This window comes from Ambystoma mexicanum, chromosome 1p (genome assembly GCF_040938575.1).
Source record: "Ambystoma mexicanum isolate Mex_15411 chromosome 1p, UKY_AmexF1_1, whole genome shotgun sequence".
In the NCBI taxonomy this organism is placed as follows: domain Eukaryota; kingdom Metazoa; phylum Chordata; class Amphibia; order Caudata; family Ambystomatidae; genus Ambystoma; species Ambystoma mexicanum.
The window spans coordinates 964926383-964952956 of NC_090921.1; the positions used below are offsets into that span (position 1 = coordinate 964926383).

At 45.0% G+C, this 26574-nt stretch overlaps 1 protein-coding gene across 2 annotated transcripts in view; it reads left to right on the plus strand.

The window, feature by feature from the left end:
• Nucleotides 1-26574, plus strand: part of PRMT7 (protein arginine methyltransferase 7) — a 936033-nt gene that overhangs the window by 792530 nt on the left and 116929 nt on the right. For both annotated transcript variants that reach the window (XM_069653680.1, XM_069653690.1), the window contains exon 16: nucleotides 18513-18673. In XM_069653680.1, the coding sequence (XP_069509781.1) occupies nucleotides 18513-18673 (161 nt within the window). The remainder of the gene's footprint in view (nucleotides 1-18512; nucleotides 18674-26574) is intronic.

Consider the following 26574-nt stretch of genomic DNA (forward strand, 5'->3'; position numbering starts at 1 on the left):
TCTTAAGAAGAGGGTACACAAGGGAGTGCTTCAGGGGGAAGGGAAGACTCCAGTGGAGAAGGAGTGGTTGCAGAATTCAGCCACAGCAGGAGCCATGGTGTCAATGTGTTCCTTGATGGTTTTGGAGGAACAGGGGTGAACCTGTTTTAACGAGACGTTCATAGATCAGACTTGTCTAGAAACCTCGTCTGGGGAGAACAGGGTAAAGGAAGAGAAGGAGGGATGAGAGGTGGCCGAAGAAGGGCCAGGGGAAGAGTAGGGGGTGGAGGGAGGAGGGGGAGAGGAGAGGAGAGAGAGGACAGGATGTCTTAGAGATGAAATGAGAAGCCTGGGAGGGGACAGGAGATGTAGAGACTGCAGCAGGATTAGCAAGTTCTTTGCAGATTTTAAAGAGTTTTGCCAAGTTGTTAGATGCCGCAGGGACGCAGCTTGGATGTGGGCTCTCTTCTTAGTGACTTCATAGCCCTCACATCAGGCACCACACATATAGAGCTACTTTACATCAAATTGTACATTGGCTCAGCAGCTGAGCATGGCCGGGGGTTTTGGTTAAAGGTGGAATTGAGGTCAGGGGTGCTGTATGTACTATACATATTGTGCATGTGGTTACTTCCAGATCCATGAAGCTAATGGCATGGATGGATACCGGCTCAGAGCTGCGTTGCTGGCTGGGAAGAGAGGCAAGATGAAGAATCTGTGGCAGGACAATCAATCAGACAGAAAATGACCTAATGTAAGTACTTTGTTCATTTGAGGACAGGGCCTTCTCCAGTCGCAGGATCAGTTCCTCTAGTGGAATTTGGGCTCCCTCGGTCCGATGGGCTGACTGAGACATAAGTTAGAAATGGCCAAATGGCTCCTCTGCGAACACATACGTACTTAGGCTCATGCAAACTATCTGCTGCTGACAGGATTGAATGATTAAAGACCCTCTCAAACGATGGTCATTGATATTCCTTAAATGCAGCTAGAATATAGATTTCCTCTAAAGAGGTTTAACATTTTTATCGTGAAGTAGGTAGAATTAGACCTTCCCAAATAATTTCCTTGCATCAGACGCAGATGCTTTATAGGTAGACATGCTGCAGCTGTTCAAAACCCCCTGTCTCTACACAGACATTTCAAGTATGTGCTCTGTCGATTCCCTTGACTGTGCTAATTCCAATGCTTGTATCAAATTGGCAGTCAGCACAGACCCTATAAGTAAGCCACCAGATCATCCCCTGTGCTGATTCATTAATCACCTGTAAATGTGATTTTGTGAGAATTGTGCTCGTTAGAAAAAGATGCATTTAAATGAACACACGCATAAATGTATTCTGTGTCATTTTTGGGGTACACTTTATTTCCGAATATGAAATGCATTTGGGTGAGATTAATGGAGCTTCCTGCTCTGCCCAATATGGAGTAAGTGGAGCCACTGTGAACTTACATAACAATCAAATCTGGTAGAGCTGAGGCGAGTTGGTAGAGGAAATAAAAAATCCTCTGGTGGCCATGTACCTTGCCATAATCCCGTTCCTCCACACATACGGTACACCATAACTCCTCAAAAAAAGTTTACAATGAGGCATGACTTTGGTGCTATTAGAACACTAAAGCAAAAAAACTATCCCACAAAGTCACTTGTGTCTGATTTTTCCAAATCTTTAACCCTATTGCCACAATGACCACCTGAAATACCAGAACGATCCTCGCAGTCACAAGCAGGGGGTTTTGAAGGGAATGCGCAAGTGATCAACATGGGTTCTGCTTTATGGAAAAATTCTGAGCAAGCTGAAGATTGGTCATGGCTGAAGGGAGCCATACAAATGTTTGCAAGCTCCTGTATGGGCCAAAAACAGCTTTAACCAGGAGAAACTCTCAATAACTTCATGGAATGTATGTGGGCGCAATAACTTAGACAAGGCCTTGTAGATGACCAACCTTTTACTTGACAAGTTTGTCCTAATGATGCAGGAGACCATGGCCACGCAGCATTTGGACGTAGAAGGAAATAAAACATTCTCTAAACCAGCGAAAAGAGGGGAACCTGGGCGCCCCTCTGGTGGGCTGGCAATTGCCATTGATCTAAATTCGAAAGCTAAAGTTTATGAAATTAACACATTGCATGAAGGCATTTTAGCAATATGTTTAACTCTTAAACTTGACATGGAAATGCTGCTTAGTAACTTATATTTGAACCACTCTAGTGTTATATTTTTAGTTTTGCAAGCAGCTTTGGTTGATATTATCACCAACTGACTCGAACCACGTCACTCCCGCGATGTCAATTTAGGGCGCGACTTCAATTCAGATTGCGTTGAGAGAGCGAGATTTAATGATATCTTAGCTCTCACATTGGGGGTGTTTCTGCTTGCACAACACATGGTTTCCAGTGGGATAGTTTCTTGCAAAGTTGGTATCTGCTCTTGTGTTTACCCGATAGCGGCCTATATGATGGGAAGAGCTTTACATGGAATAGAGGAAATGTCTTTTCCTGGATCGACCATGTGTATGTGTCGCAAGTCATCAGGACACTCTGTATCCCCTTAAGAAGTGACTTGGAGTTTAGTGAGCATTTGCGCATACATCTTAATTTAAATCTTCCAATCAAGCTGCATATACTTGTTCCAAGTTTTGCGATGGTCTCCCCAGCTACGGGCGCCTTAGTGTTAAGTGGAACGCTAAATCATGTCATGATTTTATAGACTTATTAAAGAAAACAGCTAGGGAAGCACTAAATTCAGGGGCGACCCTATCCCACATTTTTTCTGTCGGCCAATTGTAACAGTACAACGTTCAAATATCTAAAAGAATTAAATAATAAGGGTAGGACAATTGAATTAAAAAAAAACTTCATATCTATGATGTCAGGGTCGTGGAGGCAAAGAAGATCAAGAGGAACAGTTGAGGGACTTAGTTCAGCAATGTCTCCCACAGGATGTCTTCAGGTATAGGGAAAACAACTTATACAGGGCTATAAGAACTTTATCAAATCTTTGAATATCCAAATACATATTGTTAAAGATCAAACTGTGCTTGAAAAATTAAAACGGAGTAATACCTCAGATTTCTGGGCTTTGACCAACGATAAAGTGGGCTGTGCTAGGGCGTCTACTATCTGCTCAATTCCAGAACAACTCTGGATAGATTATTACCTTAATTAGTTTGGTAAACCGGACAACAATGTCCAGACAGATCTTTGGCTGTGTAGGTCCCTTTCCCCGGGTGATGAGATGATATTTTATGGACCAACCCATCTAGAGCTCCTGGCCCAGATAACCTGGCCCCCATGGTGATAAAGAGCGGCCCTCAAGCGTGGGTTGGCCCATTGGAGACACTGTTTAGGTACATTTTCTCTACTCAACATTTCCCACAAACGTGGCCTGAGTCCATAATAATTCCGATCTCTAAAAAGGCCGAAGCAAATGACCATAGCAATTACAGGCCTATGATCCTCCTGGATGCAACAAGCAAAAACTTTTCATTCCTCTTACTGAGGGACTTAAACAACTCTCTGAAGCATCTAGATGTTGGCTCTCATTTCCAGGAGGCGTTTCGATCATGCATGGGCACAGCACTAAACACCACCATTGTGGCCAATCTACAGGTGCGTCATGGTCATCGGGCCAAGGACGCAGACCTTACAAGGTCACACACACAGGGGGCCCAGGTGGTCACAGACCTGGCGCCTTTGGCGCCAGGCTCATAAAGGACAATAAACGAGACATTCATTTGGTTTAAAGTTATCTTTATTATGGACATAGCACCTCATTTCGGGTTCGTCGTGTATTTAACATTGGAACTTTCATCTTTAATTTGCCCCACGTGCACTCTTGGGGAGGGGGGGGCTGCTGCTATTGGGTTGCCTGACATGTGTTGACTCACTCGGAATGGCAGGGTGTGGCAGGCAAGCCAAGCCTAGTGGGCGTGCCTCAACCCCTCCCCCCCACCCCTGATTTCACCTCTTCAATTCCTCTCTCCCCTCTCCTTTTACACTCTCTCTCCCTTCCTTCTACATTCATTCAATCCTTCTCATTGTCTCCTCAACACTCCAACTCCCACTCCACCTCCCCCTCTCAGGTAATTGCTCTTTACACTGTTTTATGGAATGATTCAAGTAGTAATTTTTGCTCACATTGTTAATTGTTTCTATTTCTGTGTATTTGTTGTTCCAATGTACAGCACTTTGGTGCAAAGCGCTTTATAAATAAATAAATAAACAAACAAATAAATATAAGCTGCTCTGATCCCTGAGGCAGACGCTTCACGTCATTCTGCACTTCCATGCAGCGTAACGCTCACCGCCGCCTGGGATTCAACTTACCTTGGAACTCTTGTCTCCATATTTACCATCGGGGTATCCTGTTCTCACCTGTGCACGTCTTTGTTGACATCCCGGCTCAGCTTAAAATCTTCCGGAATGCAGACATCTTCATCTTGGCATTGCGCTCACCTTCAAATCTTCTGGAGCGCCGACACCTTCATCTTGGCACGGCGGCTCACCTTCACATCTTCCGGGGAGCTGAAATCTTCATCTTGACACAGCAGCACGACACGCTACATTCACAGCCTCAGCACCTGCAAATAAAAACGAAAAGCAAGGTTAGACATTTAACAGACATTAAGTTTAAGGTTGCGCCACCACCAAACCTTGCGCTTTCCCTTAAACCATCACTCACCTGTTGTCGGACATTGCGGTTTCATCCATCTTCATACCGTCTGCGTTCCGCGCCTCCACAACTGCTTTTGGGCCGCATCTCCATCTGTTTGGAAGAAAACAGAAGGGAGAACTTTATTCAGGGATTAACAATAACATTGAGAGCAATAATACAAAGACAGAACACAGAAAGGAGAAAGGACAAGAGACATTGAGAGAAAACAGAAAGGGGAAAAGACAAGAGACATTGAGAGACACTTACCACCAACTAGAAGAAGCATAGTTGCAATTGTACTGGACTATTACTTACCAGGGATCAGTGAAGGAACTAGATCCCATAAACAAGCGCCCCTGCCAGAAGGAGCAGGACGGAGAGCTCATCATCCATACTTACCAGGTGAGCCTTATGGGCCGGTACATGCCCACAGAAATCGCACCTTGGATAGAAGGGTTTGGGAGGTACAACAATCACCAATCAGCGCACGCAGGTTTTCTCATATCCACGCAGGAGCAGTGCCACCAATTGTCGCTGCCCACAGCTCGTCCACAGGGGTAGAGACCTGAAGGGGGTGATCTAACGCCTGGGAGGGCGCCAACCGTGCCCCAATGCCTCCGCAGAGACCAGGTGAGCGTAACAGAACGCAAAGCGTCTACAACTCTCTGATTGGCGTTCTGGAAACTTCAGAAACAGATCTATTGGCCCAACTACTGGGGGAATTACGGGCTGAAGTGCATGCTTCAAGGCAGGAGACCAGTGCATTAAGGAGGGATCTTATTGTAACTCGAGAAAGAACTGATGACTTGGCAAGACAGATGCTACAGGCACAAGCAGGACAGGTTCCCTTGCCTGGGATAGCCCACGCTTCTACGCCACAGCAATCAACACAGGTCCAGGTGGTTCTTCCAGGGGCAGTGCCCCTAGCCCCGCCCGAACGCTTCAACAGCGATCCAAACAAGTTTGCCATATTTATGAACCAATGTCGCCTACATTTCTCATGCAGACCAGGGGCCTTTCCTAATGATCAAGCCAAAGTTGCATTCGTACTCTCATATCCAGGAGGCAGCGCGGCGGACTGGTCAATACCATTAGTAACACAAGATGATCATTTGCTTCAGAACTTTGGGGATTTCCAACACGAGATGGAGAAATTGTTTGCCCGACATACTCAAGGACCAGCTCTGGACAATGAGTTATTGCCACTCAGACAGGGGAATCAAGATCTATTAACCTATATAGCAACCTTCAATCGTCTCGTAGCCCAAACCAACTGGCCAGAAGAGAAAAGAACTGCACTCTTTTATCGAGGGTTACTTGGGGAGCTTGAGGATGTGTTGGTTCAAGCTGTGAATCCACCTGAGGGGTGTGCTGACTACATAGCCCTAACAGTGCAACTCAATCATAGGTTGCAGAATAGGAAAATGGACCGAGCAAGAACTGAAGGAAGGACAGTTTTTGTAGGACCTCGCGAGACCCACACCAAACCACATTAACAATCGGAACCAATGCAAATCGGTGGGTTACGGAGTCCTCTGACCAAGGTGGAAAGAGAAAAAAGAAGACAACAACAACTCTGCTTATATTGTGGTAAAGCAGGTCATTTCCTCTGTGAATCCCCAGTGAAACCTCCCAAGAAAATGGTAGGGGCAACAGATAAAAACAACAAAGAAGAAGTAGTACAGAACTCGGAAAACTCTAGTGCCCGGCAAGCGTAGGGGTCCACTTGTCGAGGGAGAAAAAGGAATGCGTACAGACCTCACATCTAGTCCTTCCGGTACTTTTGGTGAATCATAAGCAGCCGTCAAAGATACATGCCTTGGAGGCATACATTGACAGTGGGGCAGTGGGAAACTACATTGACCAAGATCTGGCGATCCGAATAGGCCTCCCACTTCAACAAAAGCAGAAATAGGAAAATGTCACCGCTGTGGATGGATTCTCAGCTATCATCCGGCCCAGTGACACAATACACCGAGAAAGTCAAGCTTCTGTTGCAGGACAGGCATCAAGAGAACATTACCTTTGATCTTATCGGTGCTCCTCAGTTCCAGATGATATTGGGAATGCCTTGGCTGGAGACCCATAATCCTAGGATTGACTAGCGAAAACGAGTTCTGACCTTTTCTCAAGACTGTGCCGACACCTGTTACAACAAAGATGACATCAACCTGAAACCCAAGAAAAGTATCGTGCTTGGCCTCATGGGCTCTTTGCCACTTGAATACTTGGATTACCAGGATGTCTTCCAAAAAGAACAAGCCAACATTTTGCCCCCACATAGACCCTAAGATTGCCAAATAGACCTCGTGCCCGGAGCCCAAATTCCCTGCAGCCGGATTTACGCTGTAACAGAGCAAGAAAACCAACATCTTAAAACTTACCTGGATCAGTATCTGGCAAATGGTTTTATCCGCCCATCCAAGTCTTCTGCTTCCTCGCTGCTCTTCTTCGTGCCTAAAAAGGAGGAGGACTTAAGGACCTGTATTGACTACAGAGCAGTCAATCAGATCACAGTAAAAAATCTATACCCCTTACCACTTATATCAGAGCTCCTGGATCAGGTGAAACACGCTCAGATTTACACCAATATGGATTTGCGAGGGGCCTACCATCTTATGAGAGTCAAAAAAGGAGACAAGTGGAAGACGGCCTTTCGCACGAAGTATGGTCTCTTCGAATACCAGTTCATGCCTTTCGGGTTATGTAACGCCCTGGCAGCGTTCCAATTCTTTAAGAATGACATGTTCCGTGAGTTATTGGACGTTTGCGCACTTGCCTACATAGATGACTTTCTCATCTATTCAAATTCCAAGGAAGAACATGTCGGTCATGTGCAAGCAGTCTTAGAGAAACCTCGACAACACAAGTTGTATGCCAAGCTGGAAAAATGTTTCTTCCATTTGACCGAAGTCGAATTTTTCGGTTTCATGCTCACACCACAAGGCGTAAATATGGACACACGGAAGGTGGACGCAATCCTCCAATGGCCCTCACCAACATCCACGAAAGGAGTACAAAGTGTGCTGGGCTTTGCTAATTTCTGTCGCCGATTTATACCTTGGTTCTTACAAATTGCTCACCCAATCACTTCCCTGCGGAAAAAGAACAAGAAATTCCATTGGTCCACAGAAGCTGAAGACACCTTTCGGAAGCTGAAACTAGCTTTCACCACAGCACCAGTTCTTCGACACCCTCGACCATACCTGCTGCACGTGGTTGAAACAGACGCTTCAAACATAGCCATGGGAGCAGTGTTGTCCCAACGGGACCCGGAAACAGGACAATTATATCCCGTCGCATTCTGGTCCCGCAAATGTTCTGCCCCCGAATTGAACTACGCGATCTCAGACAAAGAACTACTCGCGATTAAAGCAGCATTCAAGGGATGGAGACACTATCTTCTTGTGGCAAAACACAGTCACCGTCATCACGGACCACCGTAACTTAAAATACTTGAAGACTGCCAAAGCGCAATCCTCATGCCAACTTCGTTGGGTGCTCTTTTTTGCAGAATACGACTATATTATCACCTATAGACCTGGAGTACAGAATGGGAAAGCAGACGCACTATCACCTATGAGTGAAGAAAAAGAGGCCTTTGCAACATCCGATCCCGTGGCCATCATTCCGAAGAACGAATCCAAACCACGATCGCTGCTACCATGTGTATAGATGACTTAAAAACCAGTTTGCAGTCCCAGATGAATCAAGCAACACAACAGGAATTGCTTTTAAAGGGAGACCGGTACACCATCGAAAACAATCTACCATATTTCCAAGGACGCTTATATATCCAGGACAAGAAACTGCAAACTCAAATCATCACGAACTATCATGATTCATTAGTAGAAGGACATCCTGGAATAGCCAAGACGCAGGCTAAAATAAAGCAAAACTACTGGTCGCCCAATTGGAGAAAAGATATTGCCCAGTTTGTTACAACCTGTGGAGTCTGCGCCCAACACAAATCTCATAAACAAAACCCTGCTGGTTTACTACGTCACTTGAAGGTACCGCCAGCACCTTGGCATACACTATCAATGGACTTTATCACATATCTTCCTCCCTGCAATGGTTACAACACCATCTTAGTCATTGTGGATTTATTCTCCAAAATGGCCCATTTCATCCCTCTGAAAGGACTTCTAACTGCATCGACTCTCGCTACTGTATTCTTAGAACAAATTGTCCGGTAGCATGGATTTCCATCAATATTGATATCGGATCATCGGACTCGATTTGTTTCTACCTTTTGGAGAAGGTCTTGTACAATTGCCAAAACTGACCTCCGGTTGTCCACTTGCCATCACCCTCAAACTGATGGGCAAACCGAACGAACTAATCAGACGTTGCAGCAGTATTTAAGGTGTATGCTACAGTACTCTGAAGACTCCTGGAAAAACAAACTCTGGGTAGCTGAGTATGCATACAACAACTTGGTTCACACGAGCACTGGGCAAAACCCATTCTATACTCTACACGGAAGGCATCCAAGGACCTCAGTGTTTGATCCACCCGATACTTTGGAAATGGCAGCAATAAAAACCTTGCATAAAACCATCACTCAGGTTCTTGAGGAAGCGACAGAGCAATTGACTAAGGCCAAAGAAAAACAAAAACTGTTTGCTGGCTGACACCGAAAAGAAGCTCCCGACTACCAGATTGGGGATAAAGTCTGGTTAGCATCCAGACACATACCATTGAAAGGACCACAGGTCTTCCGCCCCAGATATTTGGGCCACTATACTATCGAGGCAATAATCAACCCTGCCACCATGAAATTGGAGTTCCCATCTCACATGAAGATTCACCCTGTATTTCATATCTCTCTCCTCAAACCAATGAAACATGGATTGATCCTCCACCAGAGCCCGAATTACTAGATGGGGAACCTGAGTATGAAGTTAAATCCATCTTGGACTCCAAAGTAGTTCGGTCCAAATTGTATTACCTTATAGACTGGAAAGGTTACGGACCTCAAGACCGAACATGGGAACCCGGTGACCACGTCCATGCTCCACGTTTAATCAAGCAATTCCATCGCGATAATCCCACCAAGCCAGGACCTGGAGGAAGACCACCCTTCAGAGGGGCCTCGAGGGGGAGTACTGTCATGGTCATCGGGCCAAGGACGCAGACCTTACAAGGTCACACACACAGGGGGCCCAGGTGGACACAGTCCTAGCGCCTTTGGCGCTAGGCTCATAAAGGACAATAAACAAGACATTCATTGGTGTTAAAAATATCTTTATTATAGACATAGCACCTAATTTCGGGTGCATCGTGTATTTAACATTGGAACTTTCATCTCTTGGGTGGGGCTGCTGCTATTGGGTTGCCTGACACGTGCTGACTCACTAGGAATGGCAGGGTGTGGCATGCAAGCCAAGCCTAGTGGGCGTGCCCATGATCACAGCTATATAAGCTGCTCTGATCCCTGAGGCAGACGCTTCGCGTTATTCTGCACTTACATGCAGCTAACGCTCACCGCCGCCTGGGATTCAACTTACCTTGGAACTCCTGTCTCCATACTTACCATCTGGGGATCCTGTTCTCACCTGTGCACGTCTTCGTTGACATCTTGGCTCACCTTATAATCTTCCGGAATGCAGACATCTTCATCTTGGCACGGCGGCTCACCTGCAAATCTTCCGGAATGCCGACATCTTCATCTTGGCACCGGGGCTCACCTTCACATCTTCCGGGAAGCTGAAATCATCATCTTGACACCGCAGCATGACGCGCTCCATTCACGGCCTCAGCACCTGCAAATAAAAACGAAAAGCAAGGTTAGAAATTTAACAGACATTACATTTAAGGTCGCGCCACCACCAAACCTTGCACTTTCCCTTAGACCATCACTCACCTGTTGTCGGACATTGCGGTTTCATCAGTCTTCATCCCGGCCGCGTTACGCGCCTCCACAGCTGCTTTTGGGCCGCATCTCCATCTATTTGGAAGAAAACAGAAGGGAGAACGCTATTCAGGGATTAACAATAACATTGAGAGCAATAATACCAAGACAGAACACAGAAAGGGGAAAAGACAGGAGACATTGAGAGAAAACAGAAAGGGGAAAAGACAAGAGACATTGAGAGACACTTACCACCAACCAGGAGAAGCATAGTCCCAGCTGGACTGGACTATTACTGAACAGGGATCAGTGAAGGAAATTGATCACATCAACAAGCGTCCCTGCCAGAAGGAGCAGGACGGAGAGTTTATCATCCATACTTACCAGGTGAGCCTTATGGACTGGTACGTGCCCACAGAAATTGCACCTTGGATAGAATTGTTTGGGGGGTTCAACAGTCACCCATCAGCGCACTCACGTTTTCTCATATCCGCGCAGGAGCAGTGCCACCAATTGTCACCGCCCACAGCTTGTCCGCAGGGGGAGAGACCTGAAGGGGGTGATCTAACTCCTGGGAGGGCTGCAACCGTGCCCCAACGCCTCCGCAGAGACCAGGTGAGCGTAACAAGGTGGCTGTCAAAAGGAGTTCTGTTGGTACCAGCTAAATGGCCTGTATTGACATGAGCAGTGCCTTTGACAAGGTCAATAGAACTACCCTGTGGAATAAACTATTGGCCTGGTCTGCACCTCTGAAATTGATACTGCTGTCAGGCATACATAATGAGTCCTTAATTAAAATTAGGTTGCCATGGTGTCAGGACCAATCCACACTTTGTGGGTTTAAGACAGGGATGTGTCCTGCTCCTGCACTCTTTAATGCATACATTTCCGATATAGATAACATCTGGGCACAAGAGACAACTTTCCCCATTAAGTTGGGCCATTTAAAACTTTAGTGGCTAGGTTTCGTGGATTATCTGGTGCCCTTTGACAAGACTCCCCTTGGTCTACAACGAAAGCTAGTCCTATTTTTTCGTTACGCCTCAGAGAATAACCAGCTGGTTAACGGTGACAAATCCAAATTGTAGTCTTTACAACCAAAACCAGACTGAAAACTATATATTGGCACGTGGCAGAACAGAGACTGTAAAGAGTAGGATATAGTATTGCCAACAGTTGCCCTTTATCTCAAAGGAAGATTACTCTGAGATAAATCTCGACCTTTAATCTTGCATCTCAAGAGAATATACAAACAGCTCTGGAAATTCTCACTCCTTCCCTTACTATGGTTCTACTTAGCTAAAGTGGAACCAGTCATCTTATACGGTCTGGACATGACAACAGTGGAGTTGGGTCGGTACTTGAACACTCTGCAGGGAGTGATCTGGAAGGAGAAGCTTGGCTTGTCTAAATCAATCCCTAACGCTGTTTTAAGACATGCACTAGGGTTGATTTCACTTCAAGCCAGGGTCCACTGGAGAGAACTATCCAGTTACGATAAAATGATTTCTCCTCCGGCTAACTCCCTGTATATTGATCTGGGGAAAATTCTAGCTACAAACTCTTTGTATTTGCTTACCATCTTTAAAGCCAATATGACATTGATCATAAATCTGATCTGTTGGATGATGCTTACATAGTCTAACAAACAAGAAACTTAATACTTTGTGGCGACTTAAACACATCATGTCTAGTAAACAATGGATGTGAGGAAATCAGCTCACACCATTACATGCATAGCTCTAGAGCTAGCATGTGGAATTCATTAATGTCTGCGAAAGATATGCATATGCTGAATGGTAACTTTAAAGATGACTCGCCGCCCCATGCGACTTGGGAAAATTTGGGACATTCATCTGTGATCGACTACATCTTTGTTTCAGGCCACCTTTTACCTCAGGTGGCGATGTTTAAGATTACCCGAACAAAGCGCAGTGATCAACATTTACTACATATGGAATGGACTGGTTCTGTCCCGTATTTTTGTCAATAAATGACGTCTGCAGAATCAGTCACTGATTGTAGCACCCGTTTGAAATTGACAAATGCTAGCATGGTTAATTTTGCAGCATCTTTTAAAGCCAAAGTTTCGCTGGTTGAATATACTCCTATCTTAGAACTTCATACCACCAGTTCTATCGGAAAACCTCAAGCATGTCTTACCCATACTCATGTTTTCAACTTGGAGCTTGTCGAACGCAGAAAAGAAGTACGAAGACTTATTAGATTAGCTAAAAGATCACAAAATTCCGCTGCTTATGAAAAAATGCAACTCGGAAAACAGAGCTACAAGAGTTGGCTTGTTTCATTCTGACGGGCGCTCTATCAAAATGATGGCTAAACCATTCTTAGGACCTTAGCTGGGAAACATGCAAGAGACTTTTTGTCCCTAATTAAAGCTGTGGGACCCCAGACCCATGATGCGCAGACAAACCCGATCATAGAATCTGCTTGGATTCAGCAATTTAAAACTCTATATGCTCCCGCTTCCGACACCATTCCAACGGATCACACTTTGGACCATACAGTCCCATGGGTCCCTTCCGCTTCCATTGAAGATATTCAGAGTCCAATAGCAAAATTAAATAACTCGCGAGCGCCAGGCCCCGATTCATTGACAAACCATATTGCTTAAAGAACATCAGGCCATATGGGCACCTATAATACACTCATTGCTGTTACAGATCGAACACGCACGTTCCTTTCCAGGTTCCTGGCGAAGGGCGACCGTGGTCCCCATTTTTTAAAACGGGGACCGCAGTAATCCAAAGAATTATCGTCCCATCGCCCTCCTTGATGTGATAATAAAACTGTACAGCACAATCATATTAGACCATTTCAGGTGTAAGAACTCAAGAATAAATGACCCATTACAAACTAGGTTTGTGAAAGGAGTTGGGGCTACTGCAAACATCTTTATTCTCAACATGCTGAAAAATAGAGTGAAAGAAGGGAAACCAAAAACGTTCATAGCCTTTGTCAATCTGGTCCAAGCATTGGACCAGATTGATCGTCAGAGGTTGTGGAGCAAATTGGAGGCAGAAAATTGTCCTAAACCACTATTGGATCCAATAAAAGGCCTGCATCGCGCTACATCATTAAGAGTTCGATTAAACGGAGCAGGCCTACTGTCCAATGAAATCACCACCACTAAAGGTGTTAAAAAGGGATGCCCAATGGCAGCAGCTTTATTTAACTTCTTCCTGGCCGACATTAAGCATACATATCCAGACCTAAGAGCTTTTCCACCAGCGGTCGGCAGAGTTTTGTTAACACGCATACTCTACGCCGCCGACATAGTCCTAATAGACCAGATGCTCATAGGACTTCAACGGCAACTGAATGGCCTAACAAATTACATTCAAATTAATGGCTTAGAGATCAACAAATCTAAAACAAAAATCTTAAGCCTTGGCAATTCAAACAAAGGAAGACACAAGTACTTGTGGTCGCTTGAATGTCATGGTATCAGGCAGGTAGTTGGGGCAAGCTGGGTGGAGGCTTGGCAGGCCTGGCACAGGCACACAAAGAACCCATAAGAAATCCTTCCTTTCATTCCTTCCTAGTGTTTGTAGTAACTTCCTGGTTACCACTTCCTGTTGCCAAACAGGAAGTGCATGATAACTCATGAGCTCTCTAGTGTTTGGGTGTGGCTGGCTGTATAAGCCACACCCAAGATTCTTCCAGTGCTTCGTGTTGCTTACTGTGAGCTGTATCAGCAACACACTTGCCGTGCTCTGGATCAGCCAGCATCTGCTTACCTTCTCCGGATCATCCTGTTTCTGCTTACCTGCTCCGGATCATCCTGCTTCTGCTTACCTTCTCCGGATCATCCTGCTTCTGCTTACCTGATCCGGATCATTCAGCTTCAGCTTACCTGGTTCTTACTCCACGCCGCAGCAATCTCCAGTCAAGAGGGGACTTCTACACCAACACCTGTAAGAACAAAGAACAGCTTTAACATGCGCACATCAGTAACGCTGCGCATAGTCACTGAATCTTCCCGCGATGCTGGAATCCAGGTTAGTTGCACGAGCGCACATACCCCTGTAAGAAAGAAGAGACATTATTCATTATGATATATGATATGACATTTATAACGCGCCTATACACAAGTGTTTATAGTGATCTCGCTCCAATAACGCAGGCACTTATTTCACTGTGCTCTCTCTTTCTAAGCGGTGCATACTTACCTAACCACCAAGTCTCCGGTAGCGCTGAACCCAGACTCGAGGCGCTAATACCACATAATTTCTCCTGCAAGGGAAAGGGAGAGGCATTACAAGGCACGCTCGAATTGAAGGCGCTGCGCAAACCTACCAACAGCTAGCTTCTACACGCAGAGCTACTCACCCACAAAAATACCGGCAAACAAAGACAATACAGACAATTTTGGACACTCAACATTCTCGGCGCAACGTTCACTTGTGGGAAGGACTTCCTAGCCAGTGAAGAAACTGGCGCCTTGAACTCTCGGCCTCGCTGTGAAGGCATAAAACAGCGTTTGGCATCTGAACTCAGCCTACAGACATTGGCACCAATCACATGAGTGAATCGCGCCCCTGCAAATGCAGGATGGAGTGCACACCCTACTAAAGATCAAGGTAAGCCCATAGGGGGACATCGCAGCACACAGTAAAGAGAAGGGGAGGGCCCAGGGGAATCGGGTGAATTCAGGTCTGAGTGTACACCTTGTATTTGTCAGGTATTCCTCCGGGTGAAACAGGGGAAGTGAAGACTCGGGGTCAAGGGAGGCTCGTCCATCGCTCCTGCAGAGACATAGGTGAGTATGACATTGAAGGGCATGCTATTGAATAAGTAACCATGTTTAAGTACTTGGGAATCTGGCTCAGTGAATCTATCTCAGAAGTTCCCATGGTGTCCCATTTACGAGCCAAAACTAAAGCACTGACCAGTCAAGCACGCTCCATAAACTGTAAGTATGGATGTTTTTCCATTCTGCCAGTGCTCTTATTCTATAAATCCAAAGCCGTTCCAACTATTAGCTACGGATCTGAAGCTATGCCCAATATTCCATCTACGATCTGGCCACAACTGGAAGGCCTGTTTTGGAAAAAGGTGTTTGAGTCTGCCTTCTGCAACACCAATCCAATTAATACGGCGAGAATTGGGCCTGCTGTCACTCAAATCAACTGTTGACTGGAAGAACTTTGCTTTCCTGCAGAAATGTTTCTTAGCCAATCGCCCAGACATCTTCGAAATGTTGCACAAAGAGATGGTCGCTTCCGACAGCTTAATGTTGCAGAACTGATGTAGGAAAACATGCGCTCTGTTGGAAGCGACGGGAAGCCCCTCAAGGTGCTCCTGACTAACCCCATGCTGATCAAACGCAAGTTGCGCAAGCTAGACTGGATCCACACTGTCAACTCGGCAGCAAAATTTAAATCGATGGCCCACATTCCTCCAGAACCAAGGAAGATCAATATAGTGTGTGAATATCTAAGGCAGTCACCAGACCAAAAATTGTGAAATCATTTCCTCTGTATTTGCTTCAATATACTACCAACAAATGAGATTGAAGCTATTTGTGGGCAATCTGATTCTAACAACTGGCGGTTCTGCAAAGATTTGGTAGCAGTGGAAACACTAAAACACTTGATCACCTCTTGACCAGCTTTGGCGGAGAATTGCACCAAGCACTTCACACTTATTGTCGGATCTCCAGAGTGAAGACCAGGGTATTAGGTGGTCATTATTGATAGCAGGGAATAAACCACGTTATATGATTGCCCTGACTAAATTCCTGGAACCTTTATTTTTTACGTCAAGGAACACAGTGTCACCACCCATACCAAAATCCACCCCTGGCTACCCCATGGGTCAGGAGGGGCCTTGGATCGGGTCTCAAACAAACTCAGGCATCCTTTGCTGAAGCCCTCTTGGGGCCAGTCCTGGCGCCGTTGGCGCCAGACTCATGCTTCGTGAGGACTTGTGTTTTGGGACTATTGGGACTACTTTATTTCCAGTGCCAGCCAACACGAACTTCGAACCAAGCTATGCGGTATAGTGTTTTGGGTGTGGTAGCCTAGGAACCCCTTTACCTGGACTACTTTTCTGAAGCTATTTAAACCACACCCGAGTTGAAGAACACGCTTTGCGTTACTTTGCAATCCTGCAACGTGACGCTCATCGTGTTCAGCTACACCTGCGAACCTCGGGAGAACAGCATCTAAAAAACAAAAAGACATTGTTTATAGCAGCAGCTTACCTGTGATTCCACCGCTGGCTGCCCTCCGCTCCTGCAAACAGAATCCAAGGAACAGCGAACCTCCCGGACCGACGGATCTGCAAAAAGGAGAGAAACAGTACATTAGACATTTTACAATTGTGCCAGCAGCTTACCTCACGAGTCGCCCATCGACCAGCATCGCCTTGGGACTTCTTGCTCCGGGTGAGCACCGCAACCTACGGGAACAAAAGACAACAGGTTAGCAAAGGCAAGGCATCATAGCGCTGCACATAGCGCCTACTTACCGCATCAAGGCGCTCTCGAAGCACCATCACCTACCGGCGAGTCCCAAATCAGCCAACGTTCCACAGCGAACTTCCGCGCACCTAAGGAGAGAGAAAAGACGTTACTTAAACCCAAGAAAGGCATACAAGTATAACAGTAATAAGACCTACCAGAAAGACTCTAAAGGGCCTGCATCAGTGAAGTAACTAGATCGCACTCGCCCACAAAGGACAACGAGCCCCTGCCAAGAAGGCAGGACGGAGAGCACGCCAAAACCCATAACAAGGTGAGGAAAGGTCCGGGGAGGGGCTGCGGGCATACAGGGTGTTGGGAGGCTCTTACCCCAGTTGCCCAGTCTTGAACATTGCCCACCTGTATTTCAGGCAGAACTTCTCTGCTGATCATACCTTGGAGCGGCTGAGAAGGATACCAGAGTCCCCACAGCTGGGTGGCATCCCCGTGGATACCAGGTGAGCGTAACACACAGACATTGTTTTTCTTTTTTGGTTGATCATTAGGAATGGACTACTTTAAAAAAAAAATGTCTCTTCTTGTTTTTGAATCTTGATGAAATGTGCTTTTGCTAAAAATTGTTCTTAATTAAAGCAAAAATAAAAAATAAAAAAAATAAAAAATACAACTATACTCCTCAATGATATACAATCTTTTGAGACCAGCCAAGACCAAACTGAAATTGTTCACCGCAGATTGGTCAAATACAATCAAACTTCTAGATTCGTACAGCACATATAAAGAATAAACAACATTTCTGAGGAAGAGAGAAGGCTTGCCAAAATACTTCTATCTCTGCAATTGTGATAATTTGCAAAGCTTATATTTGTGCTTCCGACTAAACCAACTACCAACTTTAGAACGTATTAGTGGCTGGAAGTCTGAAGAGACCAGACTTCGACATTGTAGATTGTGTGTTTATTTGTCTACTCCAGAGACACTGAAACATGGAATTCTTTCTTTTCCGAAGTTAACTTTCATTAGAATCAATTACTTTAAAACAGTGGTCCCATGAAGAAGCCATTTGGTTAGGAGAGAGGTCCTGAACACGATTAATGTGGGGGGACAGGGTCACGCTGATCATAGCTGGGTGAAGGCTCACAAGAACAGAAAGAGCAGTAAATTAAATAGGTGGGATTACAATCTTAGAAAGGATCTTCAATCAGTCCTCGCCATTTTTATTTAATGATGGCCGTTCAGAGAATGGGTGTACACAGTTGATTTTCTATGCCATTTTCTTTTTTTTCCCTCACCTTTTTTTTTCTTTTTACTCAGTATGTAAACTGATTTTATCCATACTTGTTATACTACTTTTGATTCAATGTTTTTTAAATGTTGATAAAATGTTTGTGAAAGGTTTAAATGTTCTTTTTAAAACCAAATCACAATATAAAAAATAAAAGAAATCGTCAATGTGCAACTCTTTGGACAATGTTTCAGCATTCAACAGCTCATGTCATATTTGCAGTTTTTTTGAGTAGAGGGGTACCAAAAATTGGCAGGTCTGATATGTTTTCTTTTCTTTCTTTAGAACTCCCTAAACTTCAGAGAGTCCCAGGAGGCAGAGCCTCATCCTCTGTGGGAATACCCTTGCAGGTCACTGTCTGCTCCAAAGGAAGCAATGATCTTTGACTTTAGACAAACTGTGCCAGAACAGAGCATCAGTTCAGAAGGATCTATGAAGCTGATAAGGTGAGTGAAATCGATGGGAGGATAGCCTGTGCTGAATTCACATGTTTATTTATTCTTCTTCCCCTGTCATATTACTAGTCTGTTCGTTTATTCATTTCTTTCCAAACATATTTTATTAAACAAGCTAAAAGAAAGTTCCACCCAAGACTGATGTGAAGAGTGTCAGAACCACTGAATACTTGATATGGAGCGAGTTGCCTCGTAGTGTAGACGAAGAAGTCTTCCAAATAATGTACCTGTCTGATTGTTAGAATTCACAACCAGAATGGTCTATTAATGGAAAGACAGGAGACCGATGACACTGGCGTCGTGGAACTGGATACAAGGTAGGCAGGAGTACACACCACTGGCGTCATGGAACTGGACACAAGGTAGGCTGAAGTACACACCCCCAGCTGAAGACAAGGCAATAGTCAATATCGTATAACCAGGAAACACAAGGTAACCAATAAATAATAAGCAGCCAAGTGAATTCACAGAGAGGGGAACCAGAAATTAGGAATTGGCTAAGGCAAAAACAAGTTAGCAGAATAACAGTCTTACCGTATTGGACTCCTGTCCGACGGCCAAAACGAAGTTCAAGAGCAACTGACATGCGTGGCAAGTTCCTTGATGGCAAAACGTACTCCCAGAAGTCTCTAGTCCGTGTACTTAGTCCCCAAATACAATCTATTTTCCAGGCACTGTGCAAAGTTCCGTGAAGCAAGGAGAGCAAGGTAAGGAAGAGGAAATCAGAAGACAATCCTATGAGTTTTCCAGGTCAGGCAGCGTGCAGGCGGCAAGGTACTTAAACATGTCCAAGGATTAACCCAAAATTGGTCCGTGATCAGGCAGGAGGCAGGTAATGAAGAGTTGAGTCGTAAACCAAAGGCAAAACAGCAGTGGTCCGTGGTCAGGCAGGGTTCAGGCGACAAAAGGCAGAATCAGAATCCAGATAAGCAAAACTAATAGCGGTCCGTGGTCAATTCGAAGAAGGCAAGAAGAAAAGGTTACAAAAAAATCAAACAGCAAAGTTCGTAACGCCACCGAAGGTTGTTCAGAAGCGCCGGCAACTTCAGGGGGAAGGGTTTAAGAAAGATGAATCATGTGACTGCATTGCATGCTGCCGTCAGCGCAGGGCGGGCCAACCTGCGGTGTAGAGGACGCCAGCGTTGCCAAGCGACCTTCCAAGCGCCAGGCTGCGTTCCGGGTAAGCAGAAAGTTATGCGATTACGGGCGTGCCTACACTTGTATTTCGCTACTGCTCGCACCTTCCCTGCTACATTACCAGGACGGCAGGGAAACTTGACAAAGAGCTTTTGGATGACATTTCGAAACAACATTTACTTCCCTTATTATTACACTTCAGTCCCTTATACTGTGGCGATACAGCTCAAGGTGGTGGGATGTAACAGCCTGCTTGCCTGAGGTAATGACCCCAAGGGAAGCAGGAGGCATTTCTGGGGATTGAGGGCATTACAGGCTGACTGTCTGTGGTCGCTCACGTGACAAGGACTTGCATGTAAATGTGCTGGAAATTAATGCCATCCCCTTAACCATGAAGGTATTTTTGCCTTTCCTGATGGGAACATGCGTTCTTAATCAGAAAGCTGTTACGGTTTGTGTCAATAAGCCGGGAACCACAGTCTGTTCTAACCTCCCACGTGGCAGTACACTCCACCGTACTCATCACATACCCCTCCCCTAACGACCCGGGTTCCTCTGCTTTAGGACTGTCATCTTGATGACAATCATCAGCCTCCCCAAGGAAGAGACTTTTTAGTCAGGGCTTCCCACGCCCAAATAGGGCCTGCTGAAGGAAACCGCTCTTACTCCCATAAGTTAATGGGGGGAATATGGGAAGGACATCCTCTTAGTATCAGTTACTGTTCCTTTAGGCAATTCTGAGATGACCATATTTTTATATATCCTAATTCTTACTTAGGCCATGTGTGAGACCCACTGGTCAAATTGGGGAACATCACTTCCTGGAACTAATTTGCCTGGTAGGTCGTGGACTACAGCCACCACCAGATCTAACATTCTTCCTAGGATAGTGATATGCATTTGAGTTTTTTGGTATTCCTGAACATGGACATGAGTACAAGTTACTTTCTCTTTCCCAGGTGATTTCCACTCTTGGTAAAGCAAATATGTTCTTATTGCGCATCTCCTACTTCCCTTGGCCAATTGGGTCCATATAGTTTTTCCTTTCAGAATAACAGGGATCTTTTAAATGTTCTCGTCCCCGGTACATAGGATAGTGTTAGATTGTCCCTGATGTTCACCTTTCCCCCGGGTTATGGCTTCCCTAGAGTGGACATATACATTGCTCTCATAGAAAAACTGAGGATCTGATTTGTTCCTCTGTTCTAATGATACATTATAAGGATTTGACCTATGGGATGGACAATGGTGTGTGGAGTGTTTCGGACTCCCACAAAGGAAACATTTGGGTTCACAAGAACAGTAGTTTACAGGGGATCCAGATTCCTCCCAAGAGGGATATGATTAATTCTCAGATTGTGAGACAATATATTTTTTTTCCTCAGGCTTCAGTTTTAGAGAAACGTTTTTCAAAGATGCTGACACACTGGGAGACTTAGCTCCCTCCCCTACAGTCTTGCTCTTGGTCTGTTTACATTCTGTTTCTTTCATCAAGGGACAGGAAACATTTTCTGGGGTGTCAGTCCTCAAGATTTCCCTATTATTTTCCCTCGTAGGTGTTTCCGATAGGACCTTGTATACCAAGTTTCCCACTTGCTGGCACCTAGTGATTTTTATTAGAGCTGAAGAGAGATTTAAAAAGATACATCACAATTCTTCTCCATAGAAGAGAAGGGCAACATGTTTAACATTCCCTCTTTACAAGGAATAACATAGAGGGCCATGCTGATGGGGTAATCTATCCGCAATTGCAAAGAAGCTATTACCTTGTCTTTCCCGGGCACCAAACAGTCTTGGAGGCAGAAACAATGGTAAGTATTGCCCTCCAAAGTGTTACTAGCTGCAAAAATAGCTTGGCAAGTTAATAGTTGGAAGAAAAACCGCACCCTAGAATGTACATGAGTAATGGGTTCAGGGTCCCTTTCTAAAGGTCTCAATCCTCTAATAGAAAAATAGCTCTGTCTTTTAGTGGGAGAGGTATTGCTGTTCCACTCTTCCCCAGATGTAACGACTGTGGGAGGACGTTTTTATTCTACTTGTGTGGGATCCCCAGCTTGTGTCAACTGAGTGTGATCCTACTCCTAACACCATATGTGAGGCATCAGCAATGAGGGGCGGACACACGGTTGCATATTTCTCAAAATCAGACATTTTATTAAAAAAAAGTGGGTTGGAGAAATGCCTCTCTAGCCCTGTTCTACAGAGGGCTCAAAACTAAAACAAAGGATTTTTTCAAGTAGCCTGTAACTTAAAATCTATCATTGTGTCCCAGACATTCTAAGCTGACCCTCACACTAGAAACAAAACAACACAGGGTGCAAGAAAGTATCTTTGACTGGGTATTAGCAAAAAGTGTTCACAATCAAAAATATTAAGAATAATCCAACAAAAATAATTTACAGGGAAAGATCGTTGGATCCAGAGCCTGGACTTTTAGGTTGGATGGCAAAAGTGTCTATTCATCCAACAGTTCTTCTTGTGTCTTTATACTGGACTCACAATGTTCTTGTTCAGATAATGATTTCCTTAACAGTCTTCCTTTAACTTGGTCAAACAATAAATTCCAAGACAGTCTCACTTTACATTGATCAAGCAATAATTTCCATATCAGCTTTTCTTTAACTTGGTCAAACAATACATTCCATCGTACCACACTACAGTTTCAGCCATGGACCATCTCTTCAGGTCTTTCAACCGCCCCACTATACTTGGTCCTGCACTCGATTTCCACACCCTGGCAATCCTTTTTGCCAATACCCATGCAAGATTTATCATTTTGTTTTCTGGTTGAGCACGTTTTGGGCATCTAAACACTCCCAGCAGACAAGCCTCTGCGGTCCATGTGTAAGTGGGCAGTCCTCCCCTTCGGAGCTTCACTTCCATCTCATGCCAGAACCCTTGAATCAATGGACACGTCCAAAACATGTGCATCATATTAGCTCCTTCCCCTCACATCTTGGGCACTTTTGGTCTCCTGCGCCTCGAAATTGTGAAATGAACTGTGGTGTCATGTAGGCCCTGTGATTCACATATAGCTGGGTCAATTTCAACCTAGCATTTCTCGAGATTTTTTTGGGGTATGTTAATGCCCAAGCCCACTCCATTTCCGTAATTCTGTACCTATATCTAAGCCCCACTTTCTCCTCCCTTTGGTTACCTGTCCCGATATGGCTTGCAACAGTCCCTGATGCATCCTGTACACGCCATGCCCTCCCTCGGAGGTGACGAATAACATACACTGTCCTCTTCTAGAGGGAGCTGAGTGACCGCCCATCTACTCCTCACTTCATGTACCATTCTGGAGTGTGCTAGATATTGCCCCCTACCTCTTCCTGAACCCATCCTCTAGTTCCTGAAATTTCTGCAGCCCATCAGACGTGAACAGATCTCACACTGTCGCTAGTCCCTTGGCCTCCCATTGTTTCCCAATCTCCTGTGTTTCTTCCATATATTGCTGCCAAGGGGATGTGGGCAGAGTATGGTTCTTTCAGCTTCAACAATGCCCTGGTCCTTTCCCAAATCTTCCTACCCAACTGTAAGAGTCTGGGGGGGGTCGCTAATTCTATCTTCCTTTAACCACAACACAACTTTTTAGGAGATAGGGGGTCGGCGTTGTGCTCAATAGCTCGTGCTCTACCGTTTCTATGTCAGCTAACCATCCTTCCTTACACAGGACAGTTTAAACTGTCCTGTGTAAGGAAGGCATGGTATCAAACAGTAAGACAGACACAAGTGATCACAGTCCAAGGGTGTTTATTGAACATCAACTGGGTTTGAAAAACGCCTATCTAGTCCTAAATCTAAAGATGGGAGCAGGCTACGACCATCAAATGATAATAACGTAGTCCTAGTGGTGTCTTGTCAAAATAAAAGGGCATATACTAATAAACCTATTTCCAATCCTTACTTCTAAATATAAATAGTGTGGGAAACAATGTTATCCAAAAGAAAAGTGTTCAAGAAATGATATGTCAGGATATTCAAGACGTTGGCTTCCCTTCCCCATGTTTTTAGCACGTGACAAGGCGGCACCCTCGAGCTTCGCACATTCTCTGCCTTCTCTAGCACGAGAATGCAGTTCAAATCTCAGTATCAGGGCCTTTTGTACCAAGGTCTCCCTGCCATTCAAAGTCTCCTACTTCAGACAGCCCGATATGATAAACAAACATTCATTCAAAAGTTCCTTTCTCCTCAGGATTCTCATGTACAACTTCTTGGTGTGTTAGGGAGAATTCTCAGAAATGTGCAAATTCCTCTCTACCTTAGAGACCCCTAGCAACTTTGCTGGATTTTAGTACTTTAATTGTTTAACCTGGAGAGAGTGAGACCCTTTTTTCCCACTCTCTCATGTATTTTTAATGTGATTTGAACTCTGTGTTTCTTTTGGTTGTGGAGTCTTGAAAAACTCCATAGGCATCATCTTTTACATGGTGTCACACAGTACCTTCAGTGCAGTGGCTCAGGGAAGTCTTCCAGATTTCCCCAAGGTTTAAATGCGTTCTGTTGGATGAACTACTGTTTCCAAGAGCAGTAAACTGAAATTGACTTTACTTACATTTTAACTTTCTAGACCCAGCACACACTATCTTACAATAGGGTGCCGGAGGGGTTACTTAGCATCCCCTGTGTCTAGCTTCTCATATAACAATGTAATGTTACCCTTTCCTCGATGAATTCCTGGTGGCAGTGGTTTACTTTTAACTACTGCGGTGTGCATTTACAGCGGGCTGCGTTCACAGCTGCAGTAAAGCACTCAAGGGTGCAATTTTCGTCAAAATGGCCCGCTCTTCTTTTTTCGCCATTTCTTTTTGGAAAGGTCCTTCTTGAGATTTACTCTGCGCACCAAACCATGTTTGGTCCCCTTGTTCATTTTGCCTTTGGCGGGATTCCCGAGTGAAGTCCGCCTCTGGCACCAACGGTGTCTGGCAGGGGCAGGAAGCGAGGGAGGTGCCCAAACTCCCTGTGCTTAGTCTCCTAGGAAACAGGAATGCATGCTGCTGGGTGACTGATGGCTAGTCTGGAATAAAGGGGAGAAACCTGCATAAAAGGCAAGGCTTTTTGGCTTGGAAGGCAGAGTCGACCACTGGACGAAGGAATCCGAAGAAGAGCTTGAAGAGGACGCCTGCTGCAACTCCTGGACCGTTGGTTTGCCCTGTGAAGCCCTGCTGCTGTGCTGAAACTCCAAATTCATTTCGACTAGAGAAGCCCTGTAAGGACGACTTCTCCCCTTGAGTTGGTGGGACCAATCAACTACAAAGTAAGCCACCTGGACATCCTCTCGGAGCTGGTTGAACTTCCACTGCAGATGCTGCTGGAACCGAATAGACAGGGAGAGGAACACCAGATCGTGTGCATTGCTTTAAGCTGGCCAAGAGCTCCAGGAAGATCCTCCGGACTCCCAGGAAGAAGGACTGACTGAGCCACCTCAACAGAAGCCAGCCAAAGACCTTTTCTTCCAACCAAAGGTACTGTGCAGTCTAAGAGAGCTTACCTCTTGTTGTAACTGTACTTGTTCTCTGTTGAGACCTGCCTTGGTTGCTCTTTAGAGTTGCTAAGAGCTTCTCTACTCCACAAGCCTAAACAGCGAGTGACCCTACTTTGATTTCTTCTTTTCTACAAAGACTCCTAAAATATTGTGCAGTAATTTTTACCTACCTCTGAAAAGTTCTTCAGTTCACCTAGACTTTTGCCCAATTTACATTGGCCTAGCCTGGCTCCCTGAATGACTCTTCTTCCCTCTGACATTGTGTTTGGTCTTCCTGCCAGGAAGGGGTTTATCGAACTTTGCATTGGGGGTTGTACAAAAGTACTTGCCTGCTTCCAGAATATTTGTGAGATCTCTTGTTCTGTTCTATCAGCCTTTTTCTTTGACAAACTCTTAAGGCTGATTCTAAATGCAAACGGTGATATATTAATGTCCAAAGTGTCTAAGTTACTAAAATCACCTGAGGGTGTAGGAAGTGTCCGTGTGCCATCCCAAAAAGGTACTTACTGATTTAGAAATATTAAGAGGTTGTGTTTTGGAGGGTATTTGTGTGTTACTATTATATTGCCCCTTCTGAAGAAGGCTTACTCAAACTGTCTGATAAATATATTAATAATTGTTTAATCAAGAAACCTTGCGTGTAAGAGTTTATTTGAATACTTGTCACTGTGAATCTCTGTTTAACTCCCCTACAGCTCACATTGACCCCTCTTGAGATAAGCCTGGCTGCTCAATCACGCTACCAACCTGTGTAGTACAGACGTATACCAAAGGTTGGGTTCCTATTTCCAGGAGGTCAGGGTTGTTGTAGTGCACCCAAAGGTTACTGCATACAATCTTGCCTAACATGGTGATTTTCAATTCACCCCGGCTCCCCCTCTGCCGGGCTCAGACCCACTTTAACAAAACACCTTCTTGGGTGATTCACTGTTCACCCGGGGCTCAGACCCACTTTAATACAAAATCTTCAATTGGTCTCCCTCTACCGGGCTCGGACCAGATTCATGTATTTTTCCAAACTTTCTCTATTTTATAAAAATCTAAGACTTTCGACTGTGCGCAGGATTTTGCTTGACCCATCGCAGGGCTACTTCGATTCACATTTATTCGTTCACTTTCAAATGATCTCCCTCCACCGGTCTTGGATCAAATGTATCTACTTTCGTTACTATTCAGCTGGATACCTTACAGCAGGTGTGCACACATAAAGCCTGCGGGCCAAATGCGGCCCTTTAGGACATCATTTATGGCCCTCCAAGTCAAATGAGTT